The sequence below is a fragment of the Podarcis muralis genome, chromosome 16 (genome assembly GCF_964188315.1).
Source record: "Podarcis muralis chromosome 16, rPodMur119.hap1.1, whole genome shotgun sequence".
In the NCBI taxonomy this organism is placed as follows: Eukaryota; Metazoa; Chordata; class Lepidosauria; order Squamata; family Lacertidae; genus Podarcis; species Podarcis muralis.
Window position 1 is genome coordinate 21562627 of NC_135670.1, and position 14923 is coordinate 21577549.

The 14923-nt window shown below is 44.9% G+C and overlaps 1 protein-coding gene across 8 annotated transcripts in view; it reads right to left on the reverse strand.

Annotated features, from left to right (window-relative positions):
- TPCN1 (two pore segment channel 1) overlaps positions 1–14923 on the reverse strand; it is a 54329-nt gene that overhangs the window by 17512 nt on the left and 21894 nt on the right. For all 8 annotated transcript variants that reach the window (XM_077920122.1, XM_077920126.1, XM_077920124.1 and 5 more), the window contains 12 exons: positions 12224–12354; positions 11429–11517; positions 10013–10047; positions 9548–9606; positions 8795–8894; positions 7727–7843; positions 5979–6103; positions 5074–5122; positions 4386–4449; positions 2802–2846; positions 1340–1396; positions 1177–1227 (listed from right to left, as the gene is read on the reverse strand). In XM_077920122.1, the coding sequence (XP_077776248.1) occupies positions 1177–1227; positions 1340–1396; positions 2802–2846; positions 4386–4449; positions 5074–5122; positions 5979–6103; positions 7727–7843; positions 8795–8894; positions 9548–9606; positions 10013–10047; positions 11429–11517; positions 12224–12354 (922 nt within the window). The remainder of the gene's footprint in view (positions 1–1176; positions 1228–1339; positions 1397–2801; positions 2847–4385; positions 4450–5073; positions 5123–5978; positions 6104–7726; positions 7844–8794; positions 8895–9547; positions 9607–10012; positions 10048–11428; positions 11518–12223; positions 12355–14923) is intronic.

A 14923-nucleotide genomic window follows, 5' to 3' on the forward strand; every position in this document is an offset into this window, starting at 1 on the left:
GTTGACCACCGCAGATACCGCCACTGAGACAACAGGCTTAAGAAGCTGGGTTGTTCCCCGAGTTGGCAAGGCTCATTTGAAAACAATTGGCAAATTGAAAACACTTGGCAAATTGGCACCAGCCATTTGGTTTTTTCGCCTACCTCGTAGCAAATCTTCCTCGGCATTGGTGGTTAGGCATTGGTAAAGGTACTGTTATGCAGATGGGGGGGGGGAGGAAGCGTCATCACCTTTCCCCAAATCGAAGGGTAGTCCAGTAAAGGATTCTGGGGGGAAAGTTGCCCTGTCCGAAGCCTATGGAGGTGTGGGCCTAAGGCACGCCCCCGAGCGGTGACCCCGGGGGAGCTCCTAGTTGATGTACATCAGCAGGACTCCCCCTACTGGCGGTTAACCCTTGCCGGTCTTCAAGCAATCAGCCTGAAGCCGGTTAGTTGATAGGACCAATGCCTAAGCCAATACCGCTCAATTCCTGCAATCAATAAAGTTGTGGCCTTTTTCGCCCATTAACCTTAAATGCTGTGTCTTGTGTCTTTATTTTCCAAGGGGGGAGGCGTGTACTCGCCACGCAACAACAAGAAACCAAGCCTTTCATATAACTGGCCCAGTATCACGTGATGCTCTGCCAATAGAGGTTCAGCAGACACCTTCCATGCAAACTTTTAAACGTCTGATGAACACTTTCTATTGCAAGCAATTAAGAATATATCTTTCCATAACAGTATCCACACTTACCTTCCCTCTGTGTTTCCAGGCATGGTTCACAGTTTACAACTCTGTGTCCTAGCACCTTGTTTTTACTTCAGAGCTTTTCCCATGAAAACCTGCTCTTTAAAGCTGAATCGGAGCAAACAACTATCTGCAGAAAACCCCAATTATCATTTGTTGTGCTGCAGCTTTAAAGAGCTCGTTTTTGTGGGGAAAGCTCTGGGACAAACAGAAAGGAGCTTTAGAGTGTGGACCTTTGTGGGGCGAAAGTTAAGTGTGGATTTTAACTTTCTTATATGGCTTTTGTTCTATGGTCTTATGCACAATTGTTGTAAACCACTCTGGGGTTGTTGTTTTTAAATGAATAGTGTTATATGCATATTTTAAATAAATGAATACAAATATCCCAACAAGCACAAATGTTTGGAAGGAGTATATTCAGAGATCATAATAGGGAGCGCCAAGACTTACTTGTAAGGAAGACAATGTAACTCCAAGGGACATCTCGTGAGAAGATCCCATCTGAAAAAGCAGAGAGAGAGGGAGGGAGGGAAAACACCATATCAGATGGGGGCACTGAAACCTCGATAGGGAAGAGAGTCAGCAAGCAGAAGAGAGCTGTGTTATTCCGTACCTCGCAACATAAAGGTTTCCACTAGGATCCAGAGGCCATTCACTGCCAACAGAGTATCTACAAAACGCAACAAAACCCCGTCAGCCCACAGCACAGAGCATCCAAACACATGGATTCAGCTAAGATGTCACCTTTAGGTAGCTTCACACAGGAACCAAAATTTGGACTGGTTTTAAGCACTTTTAACCCAGCTTTTAAGCTTTTAAAAAAGCACTTCAGCCCCCGCCCCCCGGACCCCAGAGCAGCATACATAAGATCAGTACAGTGGTGCCTTGGTTCTCAAACACCTTGGTTCCCAAATGCCGAAAACGCAGAAGTGTTCCAGTTTTCGAACATTTTTCAGAAGCCAAACGTCCAATGCGGTTGTCGGCTATTGTTTGCTGGGCGCCTGCACCAATCAGAAGTTGTGTCTTGGTTTTCTAACAGTTTGGAAATCAAACGGACTTCCGGAACAGATTAAGTTTGGTGCTTTTGTTTTTGCTATTTATTTTGCGTTTTTGTTTTTGAGGCTTTTTCAGTTAATTTGTTTTTGTGACTGTCTGGAACCCAGGTCAGCTATTGATTGATTGATTGATTGATTGATTGTGTGAATGCGGAAATGGAGAAAAGCCCCACATCCAAACAACGACTATCATCAGTGCAGGTAAAAAAATAATAATAATTTTAATTTTTATCATCTACAAAGCTGTCTTATTTATTTTATAGTACAGGGCATTGACTATTGCTTTCATTTCAGGGATCAATGATCTCGTTAGATAGGAAAATTAATGTTAAACTGCTGTTTTAGGGGTTGCTTTTAAAAGTCTGGAACGGATTAATCCATTTTGCATTACTTTCTATGGGAAACCACGCCTTGGTTTTGGAATGCTTTGGTTTTGGAACGGACTTCTGGAACGGATTAAGTTTGAGAACCAAGGTACCACTGTATGACAAAACAAGGCAGTCCCCTTCCCTCTAAGGCTAAACAGCATGACACAAAAGGAAAGAGAGATGGGGAGGGAAGAGGTGCAGCAAACACTACCCTGAAATAATTTGACAACAGGTGTTTAATAAATTTTTAAAATAAGCACAGTCAGGCACCAGTTCTTAAAAGATCTTCTACTGATCTTCTACTTGCCGAGCTGATTCTCACCAGCCCTATTGAGCTCTGGAGCAATAGTTCCCAAACTATGTTCCTCCATGGGCCACTTGAAAATTTCTGAGGGCCTTGACAGATACCTTTGTGATTTTTATCCCTGTCATAGCAATGGTAATGCACTGTGCTAGACGCTGTACGATTTTTAGTTCCATCTTATTTCTTATAAATTGTATTTTATTGCATTCCCATTCCCACACCCCTTAGTGGCATCTGAAGGACACAGCTCCACAAGCTACTGCAGGTTTAGGATATTTAATTTTCTTGGAGAACACCCCGTTTCTTGGCAGCTAATGGGGTGAAATTAAGAGTTTGGATCAGACTTACACATGGCATACTGGAAGGCCCGGGAATTCACAAGTATATTAATGCCTGTTGAAAGAAGGAACGTGTTAAGGGGAAAACATGTTTAGAATCCTGATTTCGGATTCTTCCTTCCCACTACGACTTTCCATACATACATAGGATTTAAAAAACAACAACCTTAATCTGCAATGCTGCTTAAATCTATTGTACCTGCAAGCGCTTACCAAACTTTGGTCTCCAGCTGTTTTTGAACTACAGTTCCCATCATCCCTGACCACTGGTCCTGCCAGCTAGGGGTGATGGGAGTTGTAGTCCAACAACAGCTGGAGAGCCAAGTTTGTGAAAGCCTGGCATAAGCCATCTCAAGATGAAGTGAACATTCAAAAAGGCTTAGAGCTTATCCTTATGACATTTTGGGGCTGCATCCAGGAACCCACTAAGCAGTGCAATCATACAAAGACTCGGGAGCTAATTGCTGGGTGAGGAAAACACCTGCACTGACTCACAACTGGGATGTGAATCCATCTTGGTCCTGAATGGGGCAACTGTGCCCCTGAAGGACCAGATATGCAGCCTGGGAGTCATTTTGGACTCACAGCTGTCCATGGAGGCGCAGGTCCATTCTGTGTCCAGGACAGCTGTCTACCAGCTCCATCTGGTACGCAGATTGAGACCCTACCTGCCCGTGGACTGTCTCGCCAGAGTGGTGCATGCTCTAGTTATCTCCCGCTTGGACTACTGCAATGCACTCTATGTGAGGCTAACTTTGAAGGTGACCCGGAAACTACAACTAATCCAGAATGCAGCAGCTAGACTGGTGACTGGGACCGGCTACTGAGACCATATAACACCAGTCCTGTAAGACCTACATTGGCTCCCAGTACGTTTCAGAGCACAATTCAAAATGTTGGTGCTCACCTTTAAAGCCCTAAACAGCCTCAGCCCTGTATACCTGAAGGAGTGTCCACACCCCCACCGTTCAGCCCGGACACTGAGGTCCAGCGCCTTCTGGCGGTTCCCTCACTGCAAGAAGCGAAGTTACAAGGAACCAGGCAAAGGGCCTTCTCGGTAGTGGCGCCCGCCCTGTGGAACGCCCTCCCAAGGAAATAAACAACTATCTGACGTTTAGAAGACATGTGAAGGCAGCCCTGTTTAGGGAAGTTTTTAATGGCTGGTGTTTTAATGTATTTTTAATCATTTGTTGAAAGCCGCCCAGAGTGGCTGGGGAAACCCAGCCAGATGGGCGGGGTATAATAAATTTATTATTATTATTAGCTTGAACTCCCTCCTGCCAGTTCCTCTTCCCACATAGGATGAGAAGGCAGCTCCTAAGAAGCCATGTCTTTGGAAATTTCTTTATTTATTACATTTTTATCTCTCCGCATTTCCTCCAAGGTGCTCAAGGAGGTGTACATAGTTCTCCCCCCTCCTCTTTTTTGTCCCCACAACAACCTTGTGAGGTAGATTAGGCTGAGAGCAAGTGGCTGGGCCAAGGTCACCCACTTCAACATGGCTGAGTGGGGGTTCGAGCCCCAGGTCCTAGTCTAAGACTCTAACCACGCTAGGGCCTCCAGCTGCATCGGCTCTGAAACTCCAGGCCTTTACCTTTAAAAATAAGGAACGCTGTCCGTGGAAGATCATCAAACCAATGTTCCCGGTTCCTTTTAGCCTGGAAATGGAACAGCCCACAGAACAGCCTTTATTTAAGATGTCTTGGTTTCCACACTGTAGCATTACTGGCAGTAACAAGAGCTAAAACAAAACTGCACAAGGAGTTTCCGCTATCTCCACCAACACAACTCTTCTTTGACAGTAAATAAATCAATGCCCTCATCCTTCCCCTTTCCTAAGAATGGGCAAATCTGTCAATTTCTGTCTCTCTCGGTTCCTCATTTTTCAGCTCTCCTCATTTCCACATCAGTCTGCAATGTGTTTTTTAAAGTCCTCATGAAAATTCACCAGCAATTTGGTGTTAATTTCTTTGTAAAATATATATTGCATGCGATTTTTGCCTTGTGTACAAGTGTTTGCAAAGCAATTCCTTTTAATACCATGCATTTTGTGTGCTATTTTCAGTGGACACCTCACCCTGTTATATGCGTTTTTGTACACATTTTACTCGGCACTGCGAAATTCAGAGAAGTGTGAATTTCAAAGGATGGCTGTGTTTCGATTTGCGTATGGTTTCAGGAAGATCAGTTACGGTAGGTTTCACCTTCAAATGTGAACTGAATAGAATGTCTCTCCCATCCCTAGCTACCCCACATCCATAAACAACAACAACATTACTTACCTTCCATTTTAAACCAACAACTTCATAGAAATTGTACATATCCTTTAGACTGAAAGAGAAGATTGACCTCTATAAGAGTTGGATTTTACAATCAGGGCATTACTCATGTGAAATCACATTGCAGTACGTTTCCGAGCACAATTGTGTTGTGTGCTGACCTTTAAAGCCCTAAATGGCCTCGGCCCTGTGTACCTGAAGGAGCATCTCCACCCCCATCATCCAGCCTGGACAAAGATCCAGCACCTACGGCCTTCTGCTGATTCCCTCACTGAGAGGGGTGAAAATACAGGAAACCAGGCAGAGGGCCTTCTCAGTAGCAGCACCCACCCTGTGCAACGCCCTTCCATTTGTTGTCGTTTATCTGAAACAGATAAACAACTATGTGATTTTAAGAAGACATCTGAAGGCAGCCCCGTACAAGGAAGTTTTTAATGTTTGAGGTTTTATTGTGTTTTTAATATTTTGTTGGGAGCTGCCCAGAGTGGCTTGGGCAACCCAGTTAGATGGGTATTATTATTATTATTATTATTATTATTATTATTATTATTATTATTATTTCACTAAGTTATCCAGTCCAAAGACCTGAGAATTCTTGGCTGAAGCTCCCCCAAGTTTTCATTAAGACTTTGCAAAAACCAGGTTCTACCCTACCTCAATGAAAGCTTCTACTGTGTAATCGCATAGGCCATCTGCATATTAACATTACTGCTCAGAAACCTGAACTCGTTGCCGATTTGCCACCAGGCCAAGTAAAGCTTAGTTGAACACCATCCTTTGTTTCAGAATTAGGGGTGTTTGATGCTCTTTTAATTCTTCATGGAATCCATTTCTCTTCTCAGTTAACCCCCACCCCTTTGCCCCTTTGCCCCACCCCTACCACCCGACACAAATAGAGGGGTCCCCACCTGACTAAAGGGGTATTGCTTTGATTCAGTGCTTTGAAGGTAAGGTAACGGTCTCGAGCGCTCATCCGAGGTTTATAAAACCGCATCAGCCCATCAAACTGCTTGAAGGAGATTCCAGAGGGTCTCTAGAAGGGAGGAAAAGGATTTCCCTAAGTGAGTTGCCCACAGAAACTTCTCAATCTGCCTTCCATTTACAGCCAGGGAATGAAACTGGAGGATAATATATGCAAGGCAATATTCCCTCCGTGTTCAGAATCAGGTCGGGCGACAGGAGCGGTTGCCAGGAGCAAGTCCGCAAGGACTCGCACGTCTTCAGTGAAGTTAACTCTTTATTCAAAGAAACAAGGCAGCTCAGGGAGCTAGGCCTATTGAGCACAGCAAACCTTCCCAGTGGCTCTTGCCCCAATGAGGCAGTTGCAAGGGCTGAATGTCCCTGCCTTCCCAGTGCTTCTAAAGTCTCCTGTTCCCCCAGTTCCTTCCCTAGCAATCTGAGGCTCCTTAGTCTAGCCTGTCTTTGCTCCACCCTCTTCATACCTCTTTTGGTTCTGGGAGACCAGGGAAGAGCAGGAGGGAGGGACTCCCTGGCTTCTCCAGCAGCCTTCCTCATCTCTGCCTCTTGGCCTCCCTCCTCTCCAGCCTCCTCTTCTGCCTCTGATTCTGGATTGCTCTCTGCCACAGACTCTTCCTGCTCACTAAACCCTGTTGCCTCTTCGGTGTCCGACATCTCCTCCTCCTCCCTGTCTGCTCTCTCTTCTCCCTCTGACCACTCATCGTTGTCTCACCACCAATCCCCTGGCTCTGAGTCTTCTTTCCCCAGCTGGTTCCTCCCATCATTCCACAGCATCCAACCAGTCAAAGACATCACGAAAAAAAGGCACACACCTAAACACTCTGCTCACGGAGGACTGTGTGTACATTTGAGACCAACGATAAAAGACACTGTTTATCAAACATAAAGGGAGCTTTTGGGTTAAACATATTATCTTCTATTTCGTTCCCAGATCTAAATACGTAGTTCCTTGTGCTACCTTACTGTAATGACCCTGTGCATATATCAATGATACTGATTTCTTGTAATTGCCTATCAGACTGATCTGTTATGCTTACTGTTTGAATGCTTATAAAAGCTAAATAAATAAGTGCTCTTTCTCTCTTTTTTAAGTATAAATGAAGTGGAACATTATCAGGCGCTCAACAGAAGTGCACATGAAGAGACCAAATCTAGCAAGAAATCCAATGGCTGTTTGTATATTTTGGCAACACAACTGATATGCCAGTTACAACAGTTTTTCTATCAACAGAACATTCACCTGCATGTTTTCTAATAAGTTCCCCCCCCCCCCATTTGCTGCACAATGTGACAACCTTTTTTATTTTCGAAGGCCAGGATTTTAATGTAGATTTTTCTGCGATGGATTAAAAAACATTTTTTTAGTAATCTTGGCTGTAACGACACTTTCTAAAACTGCTCTGATTTTATCTTTTATTGACTGTTTTTATTGATTATATTGCCTTGATGCCAGCCTTATCAGTCGATGAGCATCATCAGCAGGGTAAAATATACCCTTCGGTATATATTGAGATCCATGCGGACCCTGGAGCTTCAAATCCACTGAAAGCACCAGATTCCTGGAACACTCAAAGCTTATAAGGGCAGTGGTACTTAGCAAGAGTGCTGACTGCCACAGACAAAGAATGGTTACCTCGTTCACATGCACACACGTGCAAACATGCAGAGAACCACATACCTGTTTGCTGACAAGCAGTTGGTAGGCGTGTTGTATGGCTGTGCGCTTGTGAAGCAGCAGTGATCTGAACTTCTTCTTTTCAATATCATTGAAAGTATCAAACACAACGGCGAGTAGCTAAACAAAGAGGGGCGGGAGGAGAAGTCTAACTACAGTCTGCAACTGGCAGCTGTCAAGTTCTACACAGCACCAGAATGTGATGGAAAGAGCACCCTAAGAAGGAACTTTCCCCCATTAATCAGCAACGAGTCATTGATCAACAGAACAGGAAGCACTTTGAGCAGGGTGGATAGAAATCAATGATTAAAAAAAAATCAAATCAGGCAATTGGGTGGCTGAAGAATACTTGAAGGGGAACCTCCCAGAGAATCCCCATGATGGAAAGCCACCGTTATCCCAGGAAGGAAGGAAGGAAGGAAGGAAGGAAGGAAGGAAGGAAGGAAGGAAGGAAAGCATACTGGATTCTGAGGGCACCTGGTAAATCATAACAGTTCAAAAATATTTGCATGAAATAAAAAGTATCAAAAAATGAGGAAATGGGCCCTATCCATAAAACAAAAATCCAGGAGTAGCTATATGGCAAAGAGTCTTGTGGCACCATACAAGGCCTGCAAATTCATTACAGCATAACCCCTCATGGACTAGATACTTGGAAGTGAATCTAATTCACAAAAGCATAGGCCAAACGAAGTATGCTCATCTTTATGATGCTACAAAATGCCCTCATTTTCGCTTCTGCAGATGAACACAGCCCCCCTTTGGAAATTGCAGCTATTCCAAAGATCAAAGGCTGCCCCCGACTTTTGCAGTTAAGCACCACGAAATCGCGGCAAGTCTGGAAAGAACAGTTGTTCTAAAGGAGGTGTGGTGAGCCTTTGGCCCACCAGAAGTTGCTGAACTACAACACCCATCATGCCTGACCATTAGCCATTCTTGGTGTGTGGGAGGGGGCACAGATGGGAATTGTAGTTCAGCAACATGTGATGGGCCAAAATGTCCCTCACCCCTGTTCTAAAGAGAGTGGCCATCTGGAAGCTCAACGGTGATGGACAAAGAAGATGGACTTACCAAATTCATAATGAAGTACAGCTCAATGGAAAGATACACGATAAAAAAGACACAGGACCAGGAGCTTCTGGCATAAGAGGGCATCATCACATCTGGGAAACTGCAACCCAAAAGAGAGATAATCTCGCTTATTCACAATAAGTCATGGGAGCTGTAGCTTGTTCCCTCGCAAAGCTACAATTCCCAGCTCACTTAACAAACAACCCCTTTAGTTTAGAGAGCAGGCAAGTAAGAGGTGACACAACAGAAGTTTGTTAAGATTGTATACAGCATGAAGAAAGTGGTGGGGGGGAGTTTTTTCTACCTCTCTCATAATGTTAGAATTCGTGGACTTCCAATGAAACTAAGCGTTGGAAGATTCAGGTTGGATAAAAGAAAGGACTTATTTTGATGGAGCTTATTCCCAAGCATGCGTGACTTGGGAATCGTTTGCTGGGAGATTCATGGCAGTGCAAAGTTAAACTATGGAACTCACTGCCACAGGAGGTGACTGATAGTCACTGACTTGGATGGCTTTAAAAGAATGAATGAATGAATGAATGAATGAATGAATGAATGAATTTATTAATACGGTCACAGACCAGCGTCAACACACACAATATCACAGATCATAAAAAATATCAGAAATACAAGGGACAATAAAAGAATGTTCAGGTCCCAGGATTCTTTTGGGGGGGCGAGCCGCAACTGTTAGTCATGTGCTTTAAATAACATGTGACTTTAAATAACATGTGACGAGCTCAAGCAACTTACTTCGCTGTAGTCAGTAGAACGAAAAGATTCACAAGGCTGTTCTCTAAGGTGCTGAAATACTGCAGAAGAAGAACATCTATGAGATGACGGAACTACCGCTGATTGTTGTCGCACAACATGTCCTGAATCATAAAACAACACATTGCTTCCAAGGGCTCCCTTAGAGGCTGTGTTTATAACAATCCCCATGGAGTTTGTTTCCAATACAAACTGCAGGGAAGTCCCCTACAGAAATGCAAGAGCAGCAGCGAGAGCTTCCTTCCCTAATTAGCAGACCCTCTGGCCGCAAAAGGGACAGCTGCTGCCACCTAGTTTCAGGCAGGATGGCAACCCTGCCCTTCCCCATCCACGGAGGCCGCAGCCAAGAGTGGCAGATAGTTGCCAATTGACGCATGCCCGTCATGCTTTGCAAATGACCCCCAAAGATCAAACCTTCAAGAGCCCATGTATTGATGCTTTACTTACAGGATCAGACTTGTTAGGAGAGAACAAATAAAAGCCTAGGGAGAAAGGGGGAGAAGAGAGAGAGAGAAAGAGAAAAAAAAGAATCAAAATGATAAAGGCATAAACGGGACATTCAACCAGCTGGCAAGTAGAAGCAATGTTGCACCATCATTTTAACAAATCTCATCTAGCTGGCCTGTGTTAAGTTTATTTTGACACCTTGTTAGTGGTGCCACCTACCAGGGGTAGCCCGGTTGGTTCTGGCCCACAACAGGCGAGTCCTTGCCAATCAGCACACACTTTGCGGAATCTATTTCCCATGTGGGCCCACAACAGGGTTCCTTGGCTTGTGGAATGTCCTTCTCAGGGAGGTGCCCTGTCTCCTGTGGGATGTGAGCCATGAGAGGCAGTCAAGTACAACATTCCTTGTAATGCTAGAGAAGACATGTGAGGGAATGTTTGGTCCAGCCAGTTGAAACTTCCTGTTCCTCCTGGCTGGAGCATCCTTCCTTTTGCATGTGATAGAAGGTGGGTGTGACCTAACTTGTCCAGGTAGCAAAAGGACGAGTCACGCAGCACATCTCTCTCTTTTTAACTTCCTTCTTCATTTGACCAGCTTCTAGCTAGGACTGCTCTGCTAGCAGAAGCACTGGGATTATTCCCCCATATGGGGTAGATCCACATGTACATATTTGTAACTAAGTCTGCCTTCAGGGATCCAACTGTGAACTGATGTGAGTAAACTTCTTTAACCGACTTTGAATAAGATTGTCACGTCTCTATTCTTCTGAGAGGGATTCAAGGGAACTTACCAGGAACGTACAATTCAATCTGAGACAGACTGAATGGTATAATAGTGAGTGGCTTACGCGAGCCTGCAACCAGCTATCTGCTGTGCATATAAAAAGGGGAATGTAACCCTGCTAAGTAAAGGAACTTGCTAGCACAGGTTAGGAAGGATATTAATAAACAATATATCCTCTCCTGCCACCCTGAACATTCCCACATCTCCATCATTACTAACCTTCAGGAGGAATTTGAAAACACACCTGTTTACCCAGGCGTTTGGTGGCTCAAGAATACCGCTGCTGGCCACCACAAAATCGTTGTATGGAAGCCTGCTTTTAACAGTAATTGCTTTTAGAATGTTTTTATCTGAAATTGATTTAAGATGCTTTTAAAGGTAATGGTTTTTAGACTGTTTAACTGTTCTAGAATGTTTTTTTTAAAAACACTGTTATCTGTTTGCTGACCTGAGCTCCTTAGCTTCGGCCTCTTACACCATCTTCTGTCCCCATCCCCAAACCTGTTTTCACCTTGGCAAAGACGCTATTTGCTTGGCAGCCTATGCCTGTCTAACACAATGCTGCCATCTTTGCTGAAAGCGTCTGCGAGGGCGAAACTGCTCGTGAACAGATAACTCTTAAAGGTACACACCAAGGATAGCAAAGATGACCATGAAGAAAAGCAGCAGCAGGAGGATGTCTATAAACGGAGGAAGAGACTGGAAAATCTGTCGTAGGTTCCTGAAATGAAAGCTGAATCAGGAGTTGGCTCAAAGGAAAACGTTCTTCCTTAATATCCCTTCCCATGCTTGTACGACAAGGGCAGCCAGTGGGGTGCCTCCAGTTGTGGTTGGACTCTGACACTCATCAACCCAAGTTCACACAGCAAATAGACAGGGATAGTGGGAGTTGTAGTTCAACAATGTCTGCAAGACACTTGGTTTTTCCCTTTGCGCCTCAACATAGCCCCATCATTATTTCAGACATCGTGAAATATTGGTACATCGCGATGTTTAGCTGGTGCTATATTGTGATGCTGAAAACAATATTATGGGAAGGCCTGGAGAAAAACCAGAAAAATGGGGGGAGGTTTTCCCCCATTCTTTTTCCAAAGCGGTTTTTTTCCAGAAAAATTGGGGGGGGGGGGTGTGGAATATTCAAACTATATCAAACGGATATTTTTTTTCGTTTTTTCTGGGGGGAAAGGCATGGGGGGGGACGGAAAAAACCGGGGAGAAACCTGTTTCCCCCCCAATTTTTCCGGTTTTTTTCCAGGCCTTCCCATATCTATGCCCAACCGTAGCCAGGAGCATAGCTGTCAACGTTTCCCTTTTTTTAAGGGAAATTCCCTTATTCCGAATAGGATTCCTCGCAAGAAAAGGGAAAGGTTGACAGCTATGGCCAGGAGTGCTACACAGAGTTCAATGGAGGCCAGCCAGCCCATTACCTTCTGACAGCTCCACAGTAACGGCAGTCCACCAGAAAGATGCATCGCAAGGCTCTCGTGATCCGGACATGGGATGTCTGACGCACCAACACCACAATTGCCTCTATAAACTGCAGCAACAGAACACAGCTCTGCAAGGAAACAAGACAAGAGATGGTGGCAATAAAATTTATTACCTGCCCTTCACAAGAAGGTCCCATGCCGGGCTATAACAAGTCAAAGTTCGGGGGGGGGGGAGTTTAAACAAATTAGTATTGCAGGAATAGGGTGGGTTCTGAAAACACACATATAACCTAGAACATCTACAGAGTAAAAGTCTACAGCATAAAAAATTATGACATAAAAGTTTTGAATTACAATGCATTAACGTAACTGGAGCAAAGCTTCTTAGCTGCCAGAGAAGATTTGGCTACCAGATGCATAATTTGTGCATATTTATCAGCGAAGAGGTCAACTATCACTTCCTGGCGGGATTGGTCTGAGAACCAATTAAGAATAGGAGATAAAAAAAATTCCCTGGGCACATCAACAAATAGTGTGTGATATTCTCAACCTGATTACACTGCACTACAATGCATTTCCGTTCCATAGGAGCTATTCCAAAGTTTCTCTCCTCTAAGTACACTGAAGGCATCTGTTGAAACCTACCGTATTTTTTGCTCTATAAGACGCACTTTTTCCCTCCTAAAAAGTAAGGGGAAATGTGTGTGCATCTTATGGAGCAAATGCAGGCTGCGCAGCTATCCCAGAAGCCAGAACAGCAAGAGGGATTGCTGCGCAGCGATCCCTCTTGCTGTTCTGGCTTCAGCGATAGCCGCACAAAGCCTCTTCAACAACATTTGATTCAGAATTTTTTTTTTTCTTGTTTTCCTCCTCTAAAAACTAGGTGCGTCTTATGGTTGGGTGCGTCTTGTCGAGCGAAAAATACGGTAAGTCCAACAAAGACCCTACTCAGGGGTGCCCAAACTTTTTCAAAAGAGGGCCAGATTTGATGAGGTGAACATGCCTGAGGGCCAACCAAAGTTGTAGAGCTTATTTTACAATTTTACCCCAAAGCTTTTTAGGACATATACTGCTGCAGGGACCAACGTAACTGCAGAAAGGTCAGCGTCTCCAGGTTCGATCCCTGGCATTGTGGAGAGACTCCCTATCTGGAAACCTGGAGAGGAGCAGCTGCCAGCCAGTGTAGACAACATTTGAGCTAGGTGGACCAATGGTCTGGCTCAGTATAAGTTCCTCTGATACAGTAATAAACAAAGCCAAAGAAAAAAGTAGCATCTATTGAAAATAATTGGCCAAAAGTAAGGTTGCAGTTGTTTGGGAGGGTTGGGTATGCACGATAACAAAGAGTCCCCAAAGATGACAGTAAAAGGCTGGACCTAAAACTGATAATTGTAATCAGAAACCACCTTTTGCTCTGCAGAGTAAGCCATCAACATCAGTAGGAACAGAAAGAGCTGCAGATGCAAACGGCTAGTTCAGATAAGCCAAGATTCAGTAGGACGGGGCATGGGACATCTTGCCAACACACACACACACACACACACACACACACACACACACCTCCCCAAATTGCCAAACCACATGGCTCAGAAGCAACTGACAGATTCAGGCTACAGGAACGGTATTCCTATCAAGATACAACAAGCTCCCACTAGCTGTACTTTCCAGAAACAGTTGAAGATGTTTTTTGTTCCAACAGGCTTTTCAAGCTGGATAAATGGGTCTTTACCACTGTTAGGGTTTTAGTCTTGTTTTAAAGGTACCGTATTTTTCACCCCATAGGATGCACTTTTCCCCCTCCAAAAATGAAGGGGAAATGTGTGTGCGTCCTATGGGGCGAATGCAGGCTTTTGCTGAAGCCTGGAGAGTGAGAGGGGTCGGTGCGCAGCGATCCCTCTCGCTCTCCAGGCTTCAGGAAGCTCTGCGCAACGCTCGGGAGCCCGGCGCGAAGTCGCGCCGGTCTCCCGAGGGCTGCGCAGAGCTGCCTGCAGTCCCGGGCTTTGCACAGCTCTGCGCAGCCCTCGGAAGCACGGCGCGAAGTCGCACTGGTCTCCCAAGGGTTGCGCAGAGCTGCCTGCATTCCAAAGCTTGGGGCGTGCTGAAGAGCGCACCCGGGGTTCGCGCAGCTCTCCACAAGCCTGGGGAGACCGGCGCGACTTCCCGCCGGGTTCCCTAGGCTTGCGGATAGCAGGCTGTTCTCAGGGCTTGGGTCGGGGGAAGCTCAGGCTTCCCCCGCGCCAGCCCCGCGCCGGGGGGGGGAATATTTTTTTTTTCTTTATTTCCCCCCCAAAAAACTAGGTGCGTCCTATGGGGCAGTGCGCCCTATGGGGCAAAAAATACAGTGTTTCTTATTCTCGTGTTTATCTGAGATACAGTGGTCCCTTGGTTCTCAAACTCAATCCGTTCCGGAAGTCTGTTCCAAAACCAAAGCGTTCCAAAACCAAGGCATGCTTTCCCATAGAAAGTAATGCAAAACAGATTCATCCGTTCCAGACTTTTAAAAGCAACCCCTAAAACAGCCATTTAACATGAATTTTACTATCTAACGAGACCACTGATCCATAAAATGAAAGCAATAAACAATGTACTGCAGTCACACAATCAATCAGTAGCTCAACTGGGTTCTACACAGTCACAGAAACAAAACAAAAAAAGAGCCACAAAAACAAAAATGCAAAACGAATAGCAAAAACAGAC